Here is a 20840-nt window from a genome sequence, read left to right as displayed (position 1 = left end):
CCAAATTGCTGGAGCATCTCTAAGGTGTTTCTTCTTTATTTTATTGCATTTTTAGAAACAGGATGCAGAGGTGTTTTTCTCCTGAAAGTTAATATTTGGGAAGTGGGTGGGTGTGCAGGGGGGAGATTTGGAAGCTGACTAGCCTTTTTTGGGTGGAGGGAATGTGAGAAGGGGGACTTGGAGCTAGCTAGCAGAAGGGGGAGAAGGAGGATTGGGGAGATTTCCAGGGCGGACATTGCATTCAGTTATACAAGATTTGAAATTGACCAGGCTAACAGGAGAGGGGATTTGCTATCAGCTAGCTCAGAATTGCTTGAAACCCATCAGCTCCCGGGAGAAAAAAGGACAGAGAAACTCCAGTTAATAGCCATTGGGGAAATGCCCAGTCCTGGGGTCCAGGGCTAAGGAAATGAAGCGACTCTGGCACAGCTCACAATAGGGATTCATTTGAAACACGCTGCTTGGAAAAGAATTCCCAGCTGCTGTCCTGCCTAGTGGCTGTCTCCTCCAGCTGTCCCAGCAATGGAGCTGGGCTCAGAGAGGAACAGCACATCCTGTAGCAGCCTGGGGGGTGTCTTGACCCCAGCAGGGGATCTCAACTGGACCCTCTACCAAACCCGGGATGAGGCACTCGCCCGGGCCGAGATCGGGGTGCTGGCCACTATCCTGGTGGTAGCCACCGTGGGCAACCTAGGTGTGCTGCTGGCCATGTACCAGCTGAGAAAGAAGATGAGCAGGATGCACCTCTTCATCCTGCACCTGGGGCTGACGGACCTGGGGGTGGCGCTTTTCCAGGTGCTGCCCCAAATGATCTGGGAGGTGACCTACCGCTTCCTGGGGCCTGACTTGCTCTGCAGGGCTGTCAAGTACCTGCAGGTGCTGAGCATGTTCGCCTCCACCTACATGCTCATTATCATGACTCTGGACCGCTATATGGCCGTGTGCCACCCGCTGCGGACGCTGCAGCAGCCAGGCAGGCAGGCGTACTTGATGATCGGGGCCACCTGGCTGCTCAGTGGCCTGCTCAGCCTGCCCCAGGTCTTCATCTTCTCATTGAGGGAGGTGCATCAGGGCTCTGGGGTGCTGGACTGCTGGGCTGACTTCAGGTACCCCTGGGGGGCCCGGGCCTACATCACCTGGACCACACTGTGCATCTTTGTCCTGCCTGTGGGTATCCTCACTGTCTGCTATGGCCTTATCTGTCATGAGATCTGCAAGAACCTCCGGGGTAAGACGCAGAGTGGGGTGGAGCCAGCAGCAGGGTGCCCCTGCGGCCAGCCCTCCCGGGTGAGCAGCGTGCGCACCATCTCCAGGGCCAAGATCCGGACGGTGAAGATAACCTTCGTCATCGTGCTGGCCTACATGGCCTGCTGGGCGCCCTTCTTCAGCGTGCAGATGTGGTCGGTGTGGGACAAGAATGCCCCCGACGAGGGTAAGTGATGGGCCAGTGGGGAGCTGGGCTGGGGTGCCTCTGACAGCTCACCAGAAGCAGCCAGTCCCTGGCTGGAGCATGTATGGGGGCATCCAGGGACTGACTGGCTTCTAAAGCTGGGATCTCAGTGCAAGAGCCTGTCCAGCTTGACCTGAAAGCCAGCTGGCTCTCAGCTAAGGCTGTAAAGGAGACCCATTCTCTCTCTCTAAGTGATCTAGGTGCCACTACATGGGACAGTGAGCCATGCCCAGTAGGTGTGTGGGTTACACCAACAGAGGTACATACACGCATCACAACATGCTCAACGCACAGAAGGAATGCACTCCTGTGGAATACAATACATGCACCTTCACAACAGGCACATCACACTCAGAGACACAACATACACCCAGAGAACGCACTCCCACAGAATGCAGAGAATAGGCACTGTACACTAACATACCCACCCTCAACCCTCTGATATGCAGAAACATTTTGTTTGCACACATCTGATAAAGCATCAGAGATAACTGCATACCTTCCGAGAGATTCTTTACACGCATTCTAGACACACACACACACACACTGCACATACACATTCTGTGCGCGCACAGATTCTAGACACACAAAGACCTCACACACACACACACGCACACACTGCACAGTCAGAGATGCACTCACATATTGACTCACAAAGCCTCTCTTCCATGCACAGAGGCATTTGTTCAACAGAGAGAGAAACAGTTACACCCACACAGAGACAAATACACAGACTGAATACACTTCATACAAACCAGGCAGATTTCTGTCTCTCTTGTTCCCTCTTACACACACTCACAGATTAATTAAACTGATGATTTCATAATCATTGATCTCCATTTAGCTTAAAATGGGCAGTACACCGGTGCGTATTTTGGCTCTCTGCATGCAGATCGACATCTATAATAGTGGCTCTCCAGTCTGTGACACAAAACTGGGCTGGAAACCTGTCCCAGTATTCACTGTGGTTCAGATTCTTTCCAAACTGATCAGAGGTTCATTTGCAACAAACCTTCATTCATTTTTGGTAATAATTTAAAATATTATTTTGTAAAAAATCTTAATGAATTTAAAAGAAGATTACTAGTGTCACATCCCAAAATGTATTTAATAGTATTCCAGTGCAAAGTGCCAACATGTTATCCCTGATGCAAAATCTGCTGGCAATACACCAATTTTTCTGTTCTTGCTTCAGCATTTTGCAACACTTGCTATCAACTAGCTCTTCTGTCAAAAGCAGCCTGTCTGTGTTGCTGTCATCACAGCCATTTCAGAGGAAGATACTCGACACAGATATGTAGATACAAAAGGCAGCAGTGTGAGAGCATCAGAAGCACATCTAAGAATTTTTTTAATTCAGTGCAAAGTAATAATGATTCCTATCCAAGGCTTCTAATTTAATCACACAAGAAACACAATTAAATAAAAATCAGGGAAAGACAATGGGACTTGTGCCCCCAAATCATTGAGGTGTTTTTGCAGATCTGCCTCTTTCTGTCTCACACCTTATATTGTTAGTCTTTATGGTGCTACAGGAATACTTGTTGTTTTGTGACACTACAGACTAACATGGCCACCCCTCTGAAATTATGTACCTTATATCTGGATATTCTGGAAGGGTGAAAGGCAGCCCCTGGGCAAAGGGCCAGTACACAACTCATAACCCAACTTTAAAGGTTAAAGGGGGACTTAAGCTGTATACTAGCCTGGTGCAGACTCTGCACAAGGTCAATTTCACCCACAAAGCACAGGGCCACAGTTGCAGCATCTGGGTTTGAAATTCAGTTTGCACTGAGCAGTCCCTCCCACGTCCAGTCACTACCTCTATCCATTTAATGTTCAGCAGACTATCATTAACAATGGCTTCACTGGAAGGAGTTCTCACCTACTCATACTTCTTGAAGTTTTTAATTCCAGACACTGGAGGAAGAGACAGGAACTTGATTGGTGATTTTCTTATGTGCCTAATAATGACTAATGCCTGTCTTTCATAGAGTCCATGAGTTCAGCCTCTGACGAAAGCCATTACAAAGTTCAGATGAGACTATCTACACTGTTGTCTGTTCTCTCCCCTTCATCCCAAACTGTATTCTCAGCATTTGGATATATCATTTGCATCAGGGACGGGACTGGACTCGAGGACCTCTTGAGGTCCATTCCAGTTCTATGAGATGTATGTATATTTATGACTCTGGATGCATCATTTGATGCAAATTACTCCTGTTGAATGTTTCATTTCTCAGCCATGTACACTAAATCATACAGCCTTTCATGATCAGAAACCAGTGGGCCAGAGACTGATCCTTCCTACCACATCACAAATCCAGAACATCTCCACTGGAAGCCAGTGACGTTACTCAAGATTTAGTCTGGTGTAAGTGAGACCAGAATCCGGTCCAGTTACAGCCCAAGGTTCCAGTCAAGAAATAAAAACATCCTGGGCCATCTTCTCTTTTAAGCTAAGGTCCCCTTTACTCCACTGGCAGGGGTGTAAAGATCATCCACATCCACATCAAGCTTCCACTACTCTGCTAGAGCACTGTTCAGGGGACCTGCATGTAAAGGAGAGAGTTGGCCCCTCAGTTCCAGCCATAGGCTTAGGAACATTTCAGAATAGCCACTGTACATGGATATAGAAAAGCAGCTAAGAGGTGACTTTCGCTAAACTGACAAGCTGCTGGCTCTCAGCTCCTGCCGTCTCACAAAGCCTGTAGGAAAAACATCTTTAGCGTCAGGGCCACTGAGCTGATAAACCACACTGGTGTCACAGCAGCTGATTGCGTTGCTCTTACAGCACAAAGAAAATCTCCTTTCTGGGGATGCTGCAGCCAGCTGCCTCTACAGACCAGATCCAAAGCCCACTGAAGTCAGCAGAAGCTTTTCTGCTCACTTGCAAAGCTTAGATCCTAGCAACAGGGTAACTCCCAGGACCTGACGATAACTGTTTGCACCATCAGTCTAGACAGAGTATCACCATTCCCACTGAGGTCTCCACTCCTTTATAAGAACATAAGAATGGCCATATTGGGTCAGACCAAAGGTCCATCCAGCCCAGCATCCCATCTGCCGACGGTGGCCAATGCCAGGTGCCCCAGAGAAGGAGAACAGAAGACAATGATCAAGTGATTTATCTCCTGCCATCCATCTCCTGCCCTTGTTATGAAGGCTAGGGCACCATACTTTATCCCTGGCTAATAGCCATTTATGGACCTAACCTGCAAAAATTTATCAAGCTCTTTTTTAAACCCTAATAGAGTCCTGGCCTTCACAGCCTCCTCGGGCAAGGAGTTCCACAGGTTGACTGTGCGCTGTGTGAAGAAAAATTTCCTTTTATTAGTTTTGAACCTACTACCCATCAGTTTCATTTGGTGTCCCCTAGTTCTTGTATTATGGGAAAAGGTAAATAATTTTTCTATATTCACTTTCTCCACACCATTCATGATTTTATATACCTCTATCATATTGCCCCTCAATCGCCTCTTTTCCAAACTGAAAAGTCCCAGTCTCTCTAGCCTCTCCCCATATGGGACCCGTTCCAAGCCCCTAATCATCTTAGTTGCCCTTTTCTGAATCTTTTCTAATGCCAATATATCTTTTTTGAGGTGAGGAGACCACATCTGCACTCAGTACTCAAGATGTGGGCGTACCATAGTTTTATATAGGGGAAGTATGATATCTTTTGCCTTATTATCGATCCCTTTTTTAATAATTCCTAACATCCTATTTGCCTTACTAACTGCCGCTGCACACTGCGTGGATGTCTTCAGAGAACTATCCACTATAACTCCAAGATCCCTTTCCTGATCTGTCGTAGCTAAATTTGACCCCATCATGTAGTACGTGTAATTTGGGTTATTTTTTCCTACGTGCATTACCTTACACTTACCCACATTAAATTTCATTTGCCATTTTGCTGCCCAATCACTCAGTTTGCTGAGATCTTTTTGTAGTTCTTCACAATCTGTTTTGGTTTCGACTGTCCTGAACAACTTGGTGTCATCTGCAAACTTTGCCACCTCACCGCTTATGGTGCCCTAGCCCTCAGAACAAGGGCAGGAGATGGATGGCAGGAGATAAATCACTTGATCATTGTCTTCTGTTCTCCTTCTCTGGGGCACCTGGCATTGGCCACCGTCGGCAGATGGGATGCTGGGCTGGATGGACCTTTGGTCTGACCCAGTATGGCCGTTCTTATGTTCTTATGTTCTTACCTCATTTTCTAGATCATTGATGAACAAGTTGAACAGGATCGGTCCCAGGACTGACCCCTGGGGAACACCACTAGTTACCCTCCTCCATTGTGAAAATTTACCATTTATTCCCACCCTTTGTTTTCTGTCTTTTAATCAATTCCCAATACATGCTGGGTGGCACTCCATTCACTGTGGTTCACTGGGACCCTTGGAGGAGCAGACTGTGTTTCACAAGTAAGAGTGCAGGAATCTGGCCCTGCCTATTATTTTCCTGTTAAACAAATAATAGAGAAGACTGAGCATGTGCTTGCTCAATGGGTCTGTAGAGAAAAGTCTGTGGAGCCAAGTCACTGCTGTTATTAGAAGTCTAGCCAAGGCTGCGGCTACTGCCCCTCCAGCAGCATGCAGAGATGCCTCAAAATGCAGCACAAACATCTTTGTCTTGTGCAAGCCCAGACAAGCGAAAACATGAACCTCTGGAGCGGCTCCATTGTTTGGCCATGTAAGAAGGCCATGAAAGAAGGGGGAGGATTTTAAGTGTGTCCACTGTCAGTGACCTCTGTGAAGTAAAGCAGGATAAAGCTCTTCCTCTATTTGGCCAGGCTGCGTAGCACCCAGCACAGAATGCCTTTCCAGCTTCTTTTCAAAAGTCTGCAACTGTCTCAGCAGGTGTTTCCAGGCAGGCCGAGAGTCACCGCAGGCCCACAGGCCAGGTGGGAGGGGAGCCCTGCTCTGCGCCCAAGAGGCGGGGCCAAGGGCAGACGGGAAGGGGCTTAGGGCAGTCAACCTGTAATGAGGCTCAGATCGTGCGCTGTCCCCAGCCCACGCTCACCCCTGCCTCCGCCCATGTCAGAGCTGCAGAGCAGTGCTGCCATGGTGTTTCAAAGGAACCCAGCACTCCCATTGCTGCAATAGCAGCAGCAGCAGCAGCTGGAGCTCCAGGCCCTTTGAAATGCTGGTCAGCAGAGCAGTTGCCCCTTTCTTCCCTCCACTGTCAGATCTGGTGTCATCTGCTTGTGAAGATCACATCATCTCCCCTGGAAGTGTGCAGGGAGGTGCCTGGTAGGAAGTGTTTGCAAGCGTCCATGACAATTCTTTAAATGTAGGACGTCATCATAAGCCACTCTATGGTGACAGAGCCTCCACAATGGCTTTGTGAAATTGTTTCAGCCAGCAGATGGAAAGGCCTCAGGTTGTTCTTAACATTCCTCTTGTCTTTCTATTTATAAGTTTGTCCTGATGTTTTCAACAGGCCTGGAAATGGAGCTTTCTTTGCACAGTGGCATCTGAAAGTGAGGGACCCAAACAGAATGGACCTGCTGCTCACTGCCAGATCACACCCCAGGGAAGGGTCTTGCCTCTAATTTTTTTCCCTCCGTGTGTAATACATTTTGTTCTGCACACCAAATGTGTACCACCAACAGAAAAACAGGCTGCCAGTGGTGGGGGGGCGTTCTGCTCATCAGCTGGGCAACACCTGACTCTCTCCTGCCCATGTGCACAGCTTACGGGAACACTGACCGCATATACATGTTGATTTACAGCCTCAACCCACAAAGGTGCGGGCTGTCCCCAGAGACCCCTCGCCGGGGCAGTGTTCTCCAGGAACGCTGCATAGACATTATTGCTTGTTTGCCAGGGGCACCTGCCCAGCTGAGCGTAGAGCCCCACTGTGCAGGGTGCTGCACACAGTCCCTGCCCCACACAAGTGAAAGTTTAAATGGGTGAAACAGGCAAAGAGGGGAAGGGATTTGATTTCCCCAACAGATCAGCATCAGAAGCAGGAACAGAACCTACGTCCCAGGCTGATGCATTTGGCTGCTGAACCGTGCTGCCTCTGTATCAGTTCACCTCTGGGGAAATAATGGGTGTTTTTTTTCCCACGTTCATTACAGAGTCCAGCAACGTGGCATTCACCATCACCATGCTGCTGGCCAGCCTCAGCAGCTGCTGCAACCCCTGGATTTACATGTTCTTCAGTGGGCACCTCCTGCAGGACGCCCTGCGGTACTTCTCCTGCTGCAGGAGCATCCGCCCAGGTGTTAAGAGGCAATCCTCCAACGGGAGCATCTACAGCCGGAAAACCACTGGCCTGATGCAGAGCCACCCCACGGCTGCTGCTGGGATCCAGCTGCACCAGGGAAACTTGAAAGATTTCTACCCATCAGATGAGGACACGGTGACTGAGTCAGGTGTGCTCTAGAACGGTGGCACGTCTGTGCAGCCAGGCAACTCTTGCTGTCATCCAGCACTTGGAGTAGACGTGGGACTAGAGGACACACCCGATGCTTTCTGGGTAGGATGGAGGATGGGGGGGAAGGGAATTCTCTTTGCATTGGGAAGCATTTCATTCCACACCAACCTCTGTGTTTAACCCAGAGAGCACCCACAGTGTCTCTCTTGTCCTTCTGTACTTTGCTACTGTGCAGTAGCAGCATCTCTTTCAGTCTCTTTACCTCATACAAGAGAAATTAGATCTCTCCCTCTTCCATCTGCCTCAAGCCCCAGAAGAATCTGTCTGATGAGAAGCTGTTGTCAATGTGTGTCTTAACAGGGGTCTCCTGCTCATCTTCAAGGCGGTGGGTACGAAAGAGACATGCATCAGAGAAATTTTGCTCTGTCCTTACAGATGCCAAATTCCCATTGCCATCTTGGGCCTGATTCTCCCATGTCTGGCGGGAGTCACCCCAGGAAGTCAATGGGGTTCCACCTGTGTACAATGAGAGGTGACTCAGGCCTACTGACTATAAAGCGCCTTTTGCCTGACAGAAGAGGAATTTGGTACATTGCTATGGAGGGTCCCTTACACTGAGCTGCACATTCACAGATTGCTTTAGGAACATATTGCTAACCAGCCCCCTGCCCTGGGGGCATGGCAGCTGGACACTGCTGGCTTCAGTTCAGATCCACAGGCTAGGGCCTTGTCCTTGCTCAGATCTGACCGCAAAGAAGCAAAGAGTATATTCTCGCACCATTCAATTCAGTCACCAGATTCCCTATTGCACTAATAAAACCAAACTCTCGGAGCAAAGCCCTACTGTCCTTTTCATCACAGTTAATCCAGAGTAACTCCCGGTATCCGTGGCATGATTCCATGTTCTTTTAAATAAAATGTCAATTAAAGTTCCTGCAACGTGGCTGGCATTATTAGCAAAAGGCAGCTCAGCTAACTCTGCCTGAAAGATGATTAAAAATAACTACATAGCCTATGGATTCTGATGTGCTTTACTCAGAAGGGAGAAAAATTCAGCTTCTCCAGGTCAAAATGTACCTTGTACAGCGGGCAGCTAACGCATTCTGCCTCACTAGCATGCTAATCGGTGTGTGGGATGCTGCCCTCTGCTGGAATGCTGGTGTGAGCAATTGCCTCTGCAGACTAAACTCCACTGAGGTCTCTGGAGACTTACAAATTATTATTTACACCGTGGTAGCTTGCAGGAGTCCCAGACAGGGACTAGAGCCCTTTTGTGCTAGGTGCTGTCCAGACTGCTGTACAGACACAGAACATAAGCTCGAAGCAAACAGCAGTTTTGCTGTGGTCTAGTGGCTGATCTTAAGTAGAAGAAAGATGAAAATAGAAAACTTCAGGATATCTTGATCAACCCTTTAAATTTTGTAGAGCTGTTTCTCCTGGTCTGTCTAATGTTTCTAAAAATCAACTGCCACAGCCTACGGAGTGGAAAACAATAAATGCAAGGAGAGCCGTCGATGGGATCTGCTCTTAAACAGCCCATCAATACAGAGTGCACCTTGCAGGCTCTGGATACAGACAACTAGGGTTCCAGTAACTAGATTTCAACTGGGCTAAGATTCTGTTCTTATTTCTTGGCCTCAGCTGCTGTGCTGTTGGGGAGCTGCTGCATTTCCTCTCTGAAGAGGCTGCATCCCAGTGGCCAACAAAGAGGAAACTGTATCATGCCTAGGTTGTGCCTCAGGTAGTTAAGCCTGCAAAGTGCTTGGAATGGCCCATGCAGAGATTGCAGAGTGCTCTGGGGTGCTAAGGTAGGGACCTCCAAAAGGGCAGTTCAGTGGTTAGGGTGCTTACTTTAGGACCTCTTGGATTCTCTGCCATGGGCTTTCTGCATGACTTTGAGCAAGTTGTTCAGAATCCAGCCTTCAAAAGGTACCGACGCACTCAACTCCCATTGATTTCAGTAATAGAGTCTTAGCCCAGGGCAGTCACTGTGCGATTCACCAGGGTTAGCCCCTGGTGGGCCACTAGGGTGCTTTGTTTACCCAACTGTCCATAGATACAGTCACTCACAGCTTCCTCTGGCTGTGGTTTGTCATTGCCTATCAATGGGAGCTGCAGAAAGCAGTGGCCCAGCCTGCATGGCTTCCCGCGACTCCCATTGGCCGGGAACCATGGCCAACAGGAGCTGCAAGTGTCTGGACCAGCAGACAAGTGAACAAAACATCTGGTGGCCCACCACAGGCTAACCCTGGTGAATCATGCTTGGCCTGCCGGCTGCTTATTGTCTACTCCTACCCTAGATAGATGCATACCCCACACCCACTCAGCTAGGTGCATGATTCCCTTAGTCTCTCTTGAACATGCCCACCCACATAATCATCAGATCACATGAGACCTTTGCACTGACCTGTCTTTGGACTGCATTTTCCTCACACCATGTCTCTCTATTTTTCACCAAAGAAAAAACAAATCAATTGCTTTTGCTATTTGACACGTCCCCTTTCAGTGCTGCAGCCTCCTTTCTCTTCAGCTTTAAAAACATTTGCCACAGTCTACAAAATGATGCTTCACATCTTTTCCTCAAGGGGTCAACTCAGAACAAAGGCACGATGGGAAAGAACAAAACAAAACAAAAAACAAACCCACAAATGAAAAATCTCTCTGAACTCACAAATCAATAAGTCTCAAACCCTTCAACAGAAAATAAACACCAAGTTTTACTTGGCTTGAAATTTATTATTGGCTGCTGGCGGTTCCTTTATTCTGACTGCAGCTGCGGCCAGCTAATAGGGCATATAATGCACATCACCCTAGGAAATGATCAGAAAGGATCACAAAGGAACCCACATCTTTGAAAGCTTGTTGTTTAACTTTTTTCCTTGCCCATTTCTAAATAACACATAATAACAATAATAAAAAGATAACAACATGCAACATTTTCAGCTGAAACCTACTAATCAATAGGTTTTTATGGACCATTTGGTATTTGTGCCTTTAGTGGTACTCAAGGCAACTGTGTTACATGGCAGACAAAACCCTAGCTAGCTTACTGTATGTCTGGTATTATTTAGTCCTAAACACAGTGGACCATTTATCTCCAGCTACTTTCACCAAAGCACTAAGTGCATGTTTTTCTGCTGCAGTTAAGCATGAGCTTAAAATACTTTGCTAATAGGATGCAACCACCTTCTTAAAGTTAAGCATCGGCTTAATTGCTGGGTTGAATCAGGCCCTTGCTGCAGAACATTACCTGGGGAGAAGCCTGAACACATCTCGCCTCCCTGGCCTAGTGGACAGACTCAGGCTAGCAGGGCTCCCTTTAAAACAGCTGGATAGAGACAGAGTGTCAAAGTTGTGGTTCAGGCTTTTCCATATCTCTAATAAAAGGATTTGTAACGGTGCATTTGCCATGATGCAAAGTAGGATGAGGTCTGCATACCAGCCCCATAATCTTGTTTGAAACTGTTTAATGATGGGCAGTGACTGAGCTAGAGGAAGACTTCTGGCCCAAATTAATACAAGGCCCCTCTTCAAACCGCCAGCCATTACCAGCACCAACCCTCATTCAGAATTCTTGGGGTCACTAAATATGTCACCTGGGAGCCTTTAACAGGCAATACTCTCTACTCAAAAGCTCTGCCTCTGTGAATAAAACAGGGTATACATCACCGCAGGAAAGAAAACACAGCATTGATATAGTTCAGTGATATATGGGCTAAGTAAAACACTCCCACAGTGATCTTGGCAAGAATGTCCAACAGACCAATAGCTTCTCCCTTCCCCATCTGCTAAGTCCCACTCACAGTTTGGAGGCTGTAGGGTAGGTCACACTTTCAGAGTCTTGAGCAGGCTGGAAAATGCTACTTCATTCAGTCCTAAGGCTCTACTACCTAACCCAGGTGTAGTGACTTGCACTTTGGCTAGGTCTGAGTAGCCTCACCAGAGTTCTCACAGCTGCGCTGAGATGCTCTAAAAGAGCACCCCCCACCATCAATTTCGCTGTCTTTCTGCATTGAACCCCACTGTATCTTGTCTTACCCTAAAGACTTCTGATCAACACACAATACCCAGGAAAGGAACATCACTTGGACAAAGAATCCTCAAGTCCTTGAAGCAAACGAAGAAGTGCTTTCACCTGGGTCTTCTTTTAAGCCATCTTCATTGCCTATCCCATTCCAACTTTGCTGCTCACAAAACATCACTGGAAGACTTCAGGCAAGGAAGCTCATGTAAAAGAAGATCTCTGTAGTTACACTTCCCCTTCTTCACCAGTAAATGGGATCAGAGGTTTTCTCCCTCTGTGCAGCTTCTCTCTGGAGGGCATTCTGGGTAAAGAGCTTCCACACATACAGCAGCTCTCTGGCTGCTCTGCCCTGGTTTGCCAACAGAGGGGAGTGGAACACTCCCTCCTCTCTTGAGCTTTCCACTCACAGGGTTTACATAGACTTTAAATCCATGAGGTCCAACATGCTAGCCGCTAGCCACATGTGGTTATTTGGCCAGTTGAGTGTGGCTTGTTGGCTTGAGCAATAAAGACATTTTCAGAATCGTGTGGCTCATTTGCTATAGTGGCTACTGCTTTAGAACTGGGTGAACACCAGCGCTTTAAATTATCCTGGTTTATTGATTCCCTGCTTTCTCGTTGCATTCATTGTGCATCAACATCCCAGGAGCTTCTCTGGGGGGTTATTGGTATGATACAGATCCCTGAGTTTCCTGGGGATGGCACCTTGACATTTCTAAGTACACTTCTTGTCTGCAGGAGCCCAGATCTTTTGTTCTCAGAGGGACTGCCAGCCTGTGACAGCCTTACATGCTGGGATCTCTGCCTGCTTCTAAGACAAAGGCCATTTTCAGGAAAGAGCCAGGTCCTCTGCTGGTGTAAATGAGCATAGTTCCATTAAAGTTAATGGAATTATCCCAGACTTCACCCACAGAGGATCTGGTCCCAGAAGCCTATGGCTATCTTTGGAGTATAGAAATATATAGGGGTCTGATTCTCCTTTACACCAATGCCAGTTTGTATCACTCTCTCAGTGTAAAGAGGCTTTAAAATGAGCATGAATTTATACACTGCAAGACCCCTTTCCTCAGCCTGAACAAGTAATAATGCTGTCCCCCCAGTGGTCCAGAAGCACGAGTCCACCCCTCCCAAAATCATAAGAAGATTTTAAAAAATATAGGATGGGGCCTTTTGCTTTGCTTTCTTGTTTCTGTGCCTATCGGTTGCACACTCTTCACATTTTCCAGGTTCCCTTCACAACCACGAGGGCTAGATGTGTATTTTTTAAATGAAAGCATGGCCCAATGACTAGTGCTCTGGATGGGAATTCAAGAGACTGGGGTCTGAAGCTTGAATCTGAGATTGCTTTGGCTGGGGGATCAGGGGTAAGTCACTTCTCATCCAGATTGCCCAACTTCCCTATCTGTAAAATGGGCACAATGAATGACACTAATGTCCTTTATGAAGAGCTTTGAGATCTACTGATGAACAGCTCTCAGTATTAGTACTAGTTTCATAAAACTCCATAATTCCGTCAGCTGGGGCTTTGAAAATCACTAATGCCACGTCTACATTACCCAGAAGATCTTTCAGGGTTTGATTTTGCGTGCCTGGTAGAGGCACATGAAACTTACCAAGGAACAGCAGTCAACTCCTGTACTCTTCACTCTTGGTACACAATATGTCCTCTGTACCTCAGTGAGGATGGCCAAGTAAGTCGATTTCAGATAAGTCAATTCTAGCTACACAATTGTCATAGTTAGAATTGCGTATCTGAAATTGACTTATTTTCCTACTCTAGACCTGGCCTAAAAACTGAGATTTGTGATAAAAATCATGAGTGCAAACAGTGTGTAGCTGAAGACCAAACTGAAAAGCTACAGTGGGAGCTTTTGAGTGCAAAGGGAATACAGGATCAGGCTTTAGTGAGTACACAACCACGGCTCTTTTGCAGTTATTAGCTCAGAGATGAGGGTTATTTGCCCTGAGCTGGGGAATAAAGGATTTCTAATTTGACTTGAAATAAAAAGAAGCCTAGGCACCTTTGAGTCAAGATCCAATTCACATTGCTGCTGTAATGCTGTCACGGCAAGTTCTCATTCCCTTTGAAGCTAATGGCACATCTCCCATGGACTTGAACAATGGGAACAGAATTAGGGCTCAGTAAATCACTACAACATCAACTCAGAGGTTTCTGCGGCAGGCCAAATAATCTAAGCTGCTCACAGGCAGCCTTGCTCTGCCCCTGGAGACAGAGCACAGGGACTCTTCTGCAGATACAGGCTCCCTTTGACGAAGCATGTCTTGATTATTAATGCACTTCTGCAAAATCAATTGGCCGAGCAACCAGCATGGGCAGGAAGTTAGCAATAGGTGTGATTCTGTGCAGTGCTAGGCACGCTTAATGCCTACTCCTGGCAACAGGAGTTGTGGGTATGGGTGGGTAGACATTAAGACCCAGCGGTGCCCCAATCTTTGGTGCCTTATGTAACTGTGTTGTGTGGATGGGCAAGGACCAGTCTGCCTACAGGGAAGTGATATGATTCTGTATGCTTAAGCGTATCTTGTGCCCACAGACTGTCAAGTGTGTTATTAAATCCTGCCGCTGACATTCCACCTGACATTTCAGAATCAGGGCCCCAGAACTCTGACAGGTAATTGCGAGGCAGTCTGGGACCAAAGCTGCAGGCGGGAAATTGCGGTGGAGATTCATGTGGCATTTTGAGACAGGATTAGGAGAGACTCACGAAAATGTAGATGGAATTTCATTGGCTTGGAGTGAGCAGGACAGAATGTTATTTATTGCAAGACAAATAGCACAGGGCTGAACCTTAAACCCTTTTGTTCTCACAACGCATCTGGAAATTAAAGTTCATTTTGGGTGAAACTGGTGTGTGCCTGTACAGAAGGCCTGGAAGACAGTGCATCTGCGGCTACAAGCTGGTGGTTGCAGAGAACAGTTCCACAGCAGGCACAGAAAAAGACTTCCTCACCACCATCCCCGCCAACTGGTGGGGGAGAGGTGCCCCACAACTCTGGGTATCTCTGACAAACATGACAGTAGTCAGCTAAAAAATGTTGCAGCCAAATCCTCCTCAGAAGAGAGAGCTCCTGCCTCATGGCTGGGTCTGAAGGCGGGCAGATGTGCACAGGGCCTGTCACTCCAACACTGTGAATAGCAGCACTGAGAGGTGCCATGGGCTCCAGGGAAAGGTTGGCGAAAGGCCTGGCTCTGCACTCCGCAAGAGGCCGCAGTCAAGACTGCAGCGCTGGGCCCTCCCTCTCTCTCACAGATGTGCGTGGCAGCACTGCTGTGGACATTCAAAGCACCCTGAGTTCCATCTGCTGCTGCTATTTTGTCACTGGCTGAAGCTCCGGGCCCCTTTGAAATGCAGGACTCTGGGGCAATGGCCCTCTTTGCTTCCCCTTTGGACAGACAGGTGCTGTCAGCCCTACTGAGCTCCAAAAAAAGGAAATGCTTCCGCCCACCCCTCACAAGCTGTGAATAACCACTGAAAACTGCTGCTGCATTGTATCAGTCCAGTCAGAGCTGCGTAGGACTAGGAAAGAAAGAGACCGTTGTATGGATAACAAGAACATGCACAGTTACTTTATGCAGAATAAGATGTTATGAGGAATATAAAGCTTCATGCTTCAGGACATGAGCGATACTAACCGACAAGAAGTAGGAGGAACATACCTATATAAACAGGCTGTTCAGTGTGCAGAGATGGGATACAAGCTATGGACTACGGATGGATCGCTGATTTGACCTGCTGTGGCAATTCACATGTTCCTAAGGAAAACTTGATCAATGACCTCTCACTAAATTACAATTTCACTTCAGTATAGTCTACTGGTTTGGAAGATACAGGGCTTGAGCAGGTCCAGAAGTCCAGCTTCCTATTTTGGGGATCCACATTGACATAGTCTGCTCCCATCTTCATGTTCTCATAGTCCCCTGTGTTGCTTGTGTTCTGACCTGTCGCTTGGAAGACGAGGGATGTGTAATTGATCCCTTCTTCTGACTGAGGACCCTGGCAAATGAGAAATCAAAACCAGACCAGAATTCAGTCTAGTCTTTATGGGTATTATCCATTCTAATTTGATCCTACTGCCATGCCACACTTTAAAGGTAATAAGACTTCATACAATCTCTGAAGCTCACTTTCACAAAAGCCACCCGAAGAGAAAAATTATTCTCCTTGGCCTCTGATGATAGGACAGGCAGCAATGGGCTTAAACTGCAGCAAGGGAGGTTTAGGTTGGACAGTAGGGAAAGCCTCCTAACTGTCATGGTGGTGAAGCACTGGAATAAATTGCCTAGGGAGGTTGTGGAATCTCCATCACTGGAGATATTTGAGAGCAGGTAAGACAGACACCTATCAGGGATGGTCTAGACGGTGCTTGGTCCTGCTGTGAGGGCAGGGGATTGGACTTGATGACCTCTTGAGGTCCCTTCCAGATCTAGTGTTCTCTCATTCTATCAAGGAGGGCCAGTTATGTGGCCCACACACTAACCTACGCTGCCTATCGCTGTCCTAAAATGTAAAGCTGGGGAGGACACCATCAAACAGTAGGCCCAAGTAAAAATGCATGTGCCTCATCTGAACTGGCCCACTGTAGTCATGGCAACATCCCCACTGCCATTTTATCTCCTCTTTAGTACCCACTGCCCACCCCCTTTCCCGTGGCAACGTGCCAAATGGTGCAGAAGCTGGGAGTTTGGCCAAAGTCCTGTGGGGCAGTGAGTGTCTCTTACCATTGGCCAGATTTCCACATGAGTTTGGCTCCTGTTTATGCACCAAAGTAGGGAGATTTTCAGTGGTGGGGGCAGGGTTCATCATGATGAGTGCCACTCAGATCTCAGGAAATCTAGTCTTGGGCATATGGGCAACACAGTGGCATTTAATGAAATGGGGCCTAGGCATGCTTTAGGGTCTACATTTAAATACATCAGGGATGGCCAAGCCATGGCTCTGGAGTCACATATGGCTCTCCAGAAGTTAACACAGGTCGAACTTCTCTAATCTGGAACTCTCTCGTCCAGCAACATCTATAATCCGGCATGATTTTCGTTAGCTGGATGTCCACTTATCATGGGTGTGGCCAAGTTTCCCGTGGTCCCACTACATTTGTTTCCAGCCACCAGTCCTGGCTCTCAGTGTTCTGTGCTGTTCTTTACTTGTAATTTACCCCTAAATGTCTTCTAAGATCCCAGCAAGCAGTGGAAGTGATGGTAATGTACTAGGCGATATCGACCTCCTATGACCTGGCAAATTCTCTTTTTCGGCACCAGGCAGGTCCCAAGAGTGTTGGACTAGAGAGGATCAACCAGTATGTGGCTCCTTACATAGGTACTGACTCTGGGGCTGGAGCTGACCAGCAGGTGCTAACTTTCCAATGTGCTGAGTGTACACCCCGCTCAACCCCAGGCTCTGCCTCAGGCCTGCTCCCACTCCACCCCTTCCGGGACCAGCCACAGATGCTGACAGCAGGAGGAGGGAGCTGCTGGAGGGTGGTGGGGCTGTTGACATATTACTGTGGCTCTTTGGCAATGTACATTGGTAGATTCTGGCTCCTTTTTAAGCACTCCTGAAATACATAAATAAATAAATAAACAGGAGGATGCAGTTCCATTACCTGCCTTGTGGGAGGACTCTGGTCAAAGCACTCGGAGCTGTCCGAGGAAGTGTCGCTATCACCTGAAAATGAAAAAAAAAAAAGGCGACAGCATTTGCACCTCTAAGAACTGCAAGGGGGCGAAGGGGCAGGGAGAAGACATGACTGGGAAAGGGGGTTAGGATCTCTCATTCTTTCTCTATATGGTGTTTGTCTATCCACACAATGCCACTTCTCAAACAGTAATGCACAACTCCATCTTCTCGTCTCTTGGAGGTTCCAGTCATGAGTCTCAAAGGGGGCCTGACCCTGCTATTATTATTTCTTGTCCAAGTTCCTATGACCTTCAAGGGGGAGAGGGCGGGGTTTGGCCCTTTAATTGTTAAGGCGTGATTCTCATTTTCACTAATCCCATGTTACGGGGCTCCCAATGGTGGGGGGGGGTACAAAGTGGGCACTTGGAACCCTGGTACCTATTAATCACCACCAGAGCCCCGCATGGCATGCTCCAGAGCTTCTGACAGCGCTGAGGGCTGCCTACCCTACCCCCGCCCCTTCTGCCCAGGGTGCAGGTGCATGGGCTGCATAGGGCAACAAAAATCATAAGGACGGCCCTAGGGCTGCGGGCTAGCCTGTGCCAGCCAGCCCTTCAGTGCTGCCTGGCCCACGCTGCCCAGGGCTCTAGTTGCAATTTAAAGGGCTCAAGGCTCCAGGCACTGCCACTGCTGTGGTAGCAGCAGCTGAGGGCCCTGGCCCCTTTTAAATTGCTGAGGCCTGGGAAAGGTCCCACTGACCACCCCTGCCACTGCTGGCTCTGCACACCTTAAGCATCTCTGTGTGACATTAAATTGATAGTGCACTTTGAGTCCCTCACTAGACGGCACATTTCCCAAACACTTAATCATTCGCTGAACACTTCCCAGTTTATCAACCTCCTTCTGGAATGGCAGGCACTGGAATGGGACATAGTATTCCAGCAGTGGCCACACCAGGGTCAAACACAGTTTTACAGTAACCTCTCTGCTCCTACTTGAGATTTCCCTGGTTGTGTATCCCAGGGTCACATTAGTGCCCTTGACTGCAGCGTCAAAACATCTCCCATAACCCTCAAATCATTTTCCCAGCTTCTCGGGATAGAGTCCCCCATTCTTATGCTTCCAGATGCAGTGTTAAGGGGCCTTCTGGCTTGCCTACACAGGAGCTATTCCTAACTAACTCCATGTGTGAAATGTTTTTTTCCTGTTTAGATTATCCCTATGGTTTAAGAAAGTCCTTGAATAACTCCATGCACAGACAAGCCTTTAACAGAAACAAAAACCACGCCCTTACTCTATTCCAACTCTGAAGCCTCATGGTTGATTTTAAATTGGCAATCTGAAATTTTACCTCCTCAGGCTGATTTTTTAAAGGCCCCCTCCTAATCTGTGCAGTAAAACTCCACCCCTCAGCCCTGCAGCCTGACCAGAGGCACTACTGTACATCAGCGTCATTGAATGTTAAGTGTGTTATTAGCTGCTGCTGATCCCATTCTTGTCTATGAAAATGTAAGCTATGATGTATGCTGGCTTCACAGACCCTTATTTGCCTGCCCAGAGCACTGGAGGGAAGAAGAACTCAGCTGGCAAACAGAATTATTGAGTAAAAAATAAACCATTCTTCTACCCCATCTTAAACACTGAAATATAAAGGCAAGGCTCACACCTTATGACCAGCATCTGAAGAAGTGAGTTAACTCACGAAAGCTCATGCTCTAAACTTTTCTGTTAGTCTATAAGGTGCCACAGGACCCTTCGTTGCTGCTACAGATCCAGACTAACACGGCTACCCCTCTGATACTTGACCTTATGTCAGTGTTTCTTAAACTTTTTGAGACCATGGAACAACAAACAATAATATTTTTTATGTGGAATACCAATGAAAATTTTCTTCCAACAAACAAACAAACAGCAACATAGACAGCAAGACCAAAAGGAAGCCATTTAATCAGGTATCGTAGCAATGAAGAAGTAACATTGTATCTGGTTTTAATAACAGAAAATATAGACCATTAGTGCATGATATCAAAAAAGAATCAGGTGCTCGTGGCACACTTGCAAGTTTTTCACAGAACACCAGTGCTCCATGGAACATAGTTTATGAAGCACTGCCATATATCATTTGCAAAAAGAGTGCAAACCATGTGTAATACAATACCATAGCAGAATCATCACGTTATGTTCCCTTAGCAGAAGTTTAAGCGTCAACATAAGGTGAAACACAGTAGTGAATCTGGTCTTATGACTTCAAATACTTGTTGGCCAGGGCAAGCACATGAGGTGAGACGTTCAGCTAGTTAAACTGGTGTTGAGCCGTTGAAATTAATGAAGCTGTGCCAATTTGCGATAGGTAAGGCTCTGGTACAAGCTCATCGGAATGTTGCAGGCTGTGCCCATGGAGCCGAAACTTACTTGGCCTCAAAGATGCAGTCTTACCTTGGATGCTTGACCGTCGCAAATCCTCCTTTCCTGCCTGGGAAATGTTGGGTTGTTCTCGTTTTGTGGACGGTTTGCTGCTCGCCTGATTGCTACAGCAATGACGGTCTGAAATGGAAAATCAGATTGACTCATAACTTTTGCGACTGTAGGGAAAACATGACAAGGTCTATCATGGCAGGGCATGAGCAGATTCGTAGACAGAGAGAATAAAAAATAAAACAAAAATAAATAATCCCTCCTATAATGAGGGACAAGGGGCCAGAGCACGTGAAGTTTTCTTCTCCTGCTGGCGCACAGAATAAAGGGTATTATGAGAGATGGTGCACTGAACTAGAAGCAAAGTTGGTTGCTCCGAGAAGTGCCCAGCACAGTGCTTATAGATGTGAAAAAGAACAGGGCTGGTTTGAGGAAATTACCGTACATGCCCCCCAACAATCCTCCCTCTAATTTTTCCATCCATGGACAGAATAAATGTTGTGATGTGCACTGAGGTATGTGCAGCTGTGCACCACCAATAGAAACACACACTCCGTGCTGCAGGTGCTCTGCTAATCAGCTGGGCAGCACCTGAATTACAGGAAAACTGCTCCCCAGCACACACCAGCTATCCCAGTCCTGGGCTGCCCACATCCAGATCGGCCAGTGCCCCTCAATACTCATCTCAGCATCCACTGTACTTCACTCCTGGGACTTTCGCACACAGTTCCACCATGGCACAATAACCCAGTCCTAGAATAGCTCATGTCAATCCTGTGAAGGCCTCTCCTGTGCAGAAGTAATAATTTATACTATACAACGTAAGAGTCAGAGTGGCTTTTTTATCAGGAAGGTGAATAAATCAGCAAGGAAGTGAAAAAAAATGAAATTACCAAATTGTGTTCTGAAGCAGATTTGGACTCAGATA

General features: G+C 47.4%; 2 protein-coding genes across 4 annotated transcripts in view; one reads left to right on the top strand and one right to left on the bottom strand.

The window, feature by feature from the left end:
* Positions 1–522: 522 nt before the first annotated feature.
* AVPR1B (arginine vasopressin receptor 1B) lies at positions 523–7846 on the top strand. Its single transcript, XM_074977256.1, has 2 exons — positions 523–1432; positions 7539–7846. Exons 1-2 carry the CDS (start codon positions 523–525, stop codon positions 7844–7846), a joined length of 1218 nt encoding a protein of 405 aa, XP_074833357.1.
* Positions 7847–15431: 7585 nt separating this feature from the next.
* The window catches only part of RHEX (regulator of hemoglobinization and erythroid cell expansion), a 39953-nt gene continuing 34544 nt past the window's right edge, over positions 15432–20840 (bottom strand). For all 3 annotated transcript variants that reach the window (XM_074977322.1, XM_074977323.1, XM_074977321.1), the window contains 3 exons: positions 19934–20041; positions 17484–17545; positions 15432–15877 (listed from right to left, as the gene is read on the bottom strand). In XM_074977322.1, coding sequence (XP_074833423.1) covers positions 15671–15877; positions 17484–17545; positions 19934–20041 — 377 coding nt within the window. In that variant the 3' untranslated portion in view covers positions 15432–15670. The remainder of the gene's footprint in view (positions 15878–17483; positions 17546–19933; positions 20042–20840) is intronic.

The sequence above is a fragment of the Carettochelys insculpta genome, chromosome 26 (assembly GCF_033958435.1).
Source record: "Carettochelys insculpta isolate YL-2023 chromosome 26, ASM3395843v1, whole genome shotgun sequence".
Taxonomy (NCBI): Eukaryota; Metazoa; Chordata; order Testudines; family Carettochelyidae; genus Carettochelys; species Carettochelys insculpta.
This window is presented reverse-complemented; position numbering and strand designations above follow the sequence as displayed.

What these genes read in the sequence shown, in the direction of transcription:
- AVPR1B (XM_074977256.1), top strand. Translation starts at nt 523, where the DNA reads ATGGAGCTGGGCTCAGAGAGGAACAGCACATCCTGTAGCAGCCTGGGG. An exon ending in CAAGAATGCCCCCGACGAGG is followed by an intron (nt 1,433 to 7,538) that starts GTAAGTGATGGG and finishes CGTTCATTACAG; the next exon opens with AGTCCAGCAACGTGGCATTC.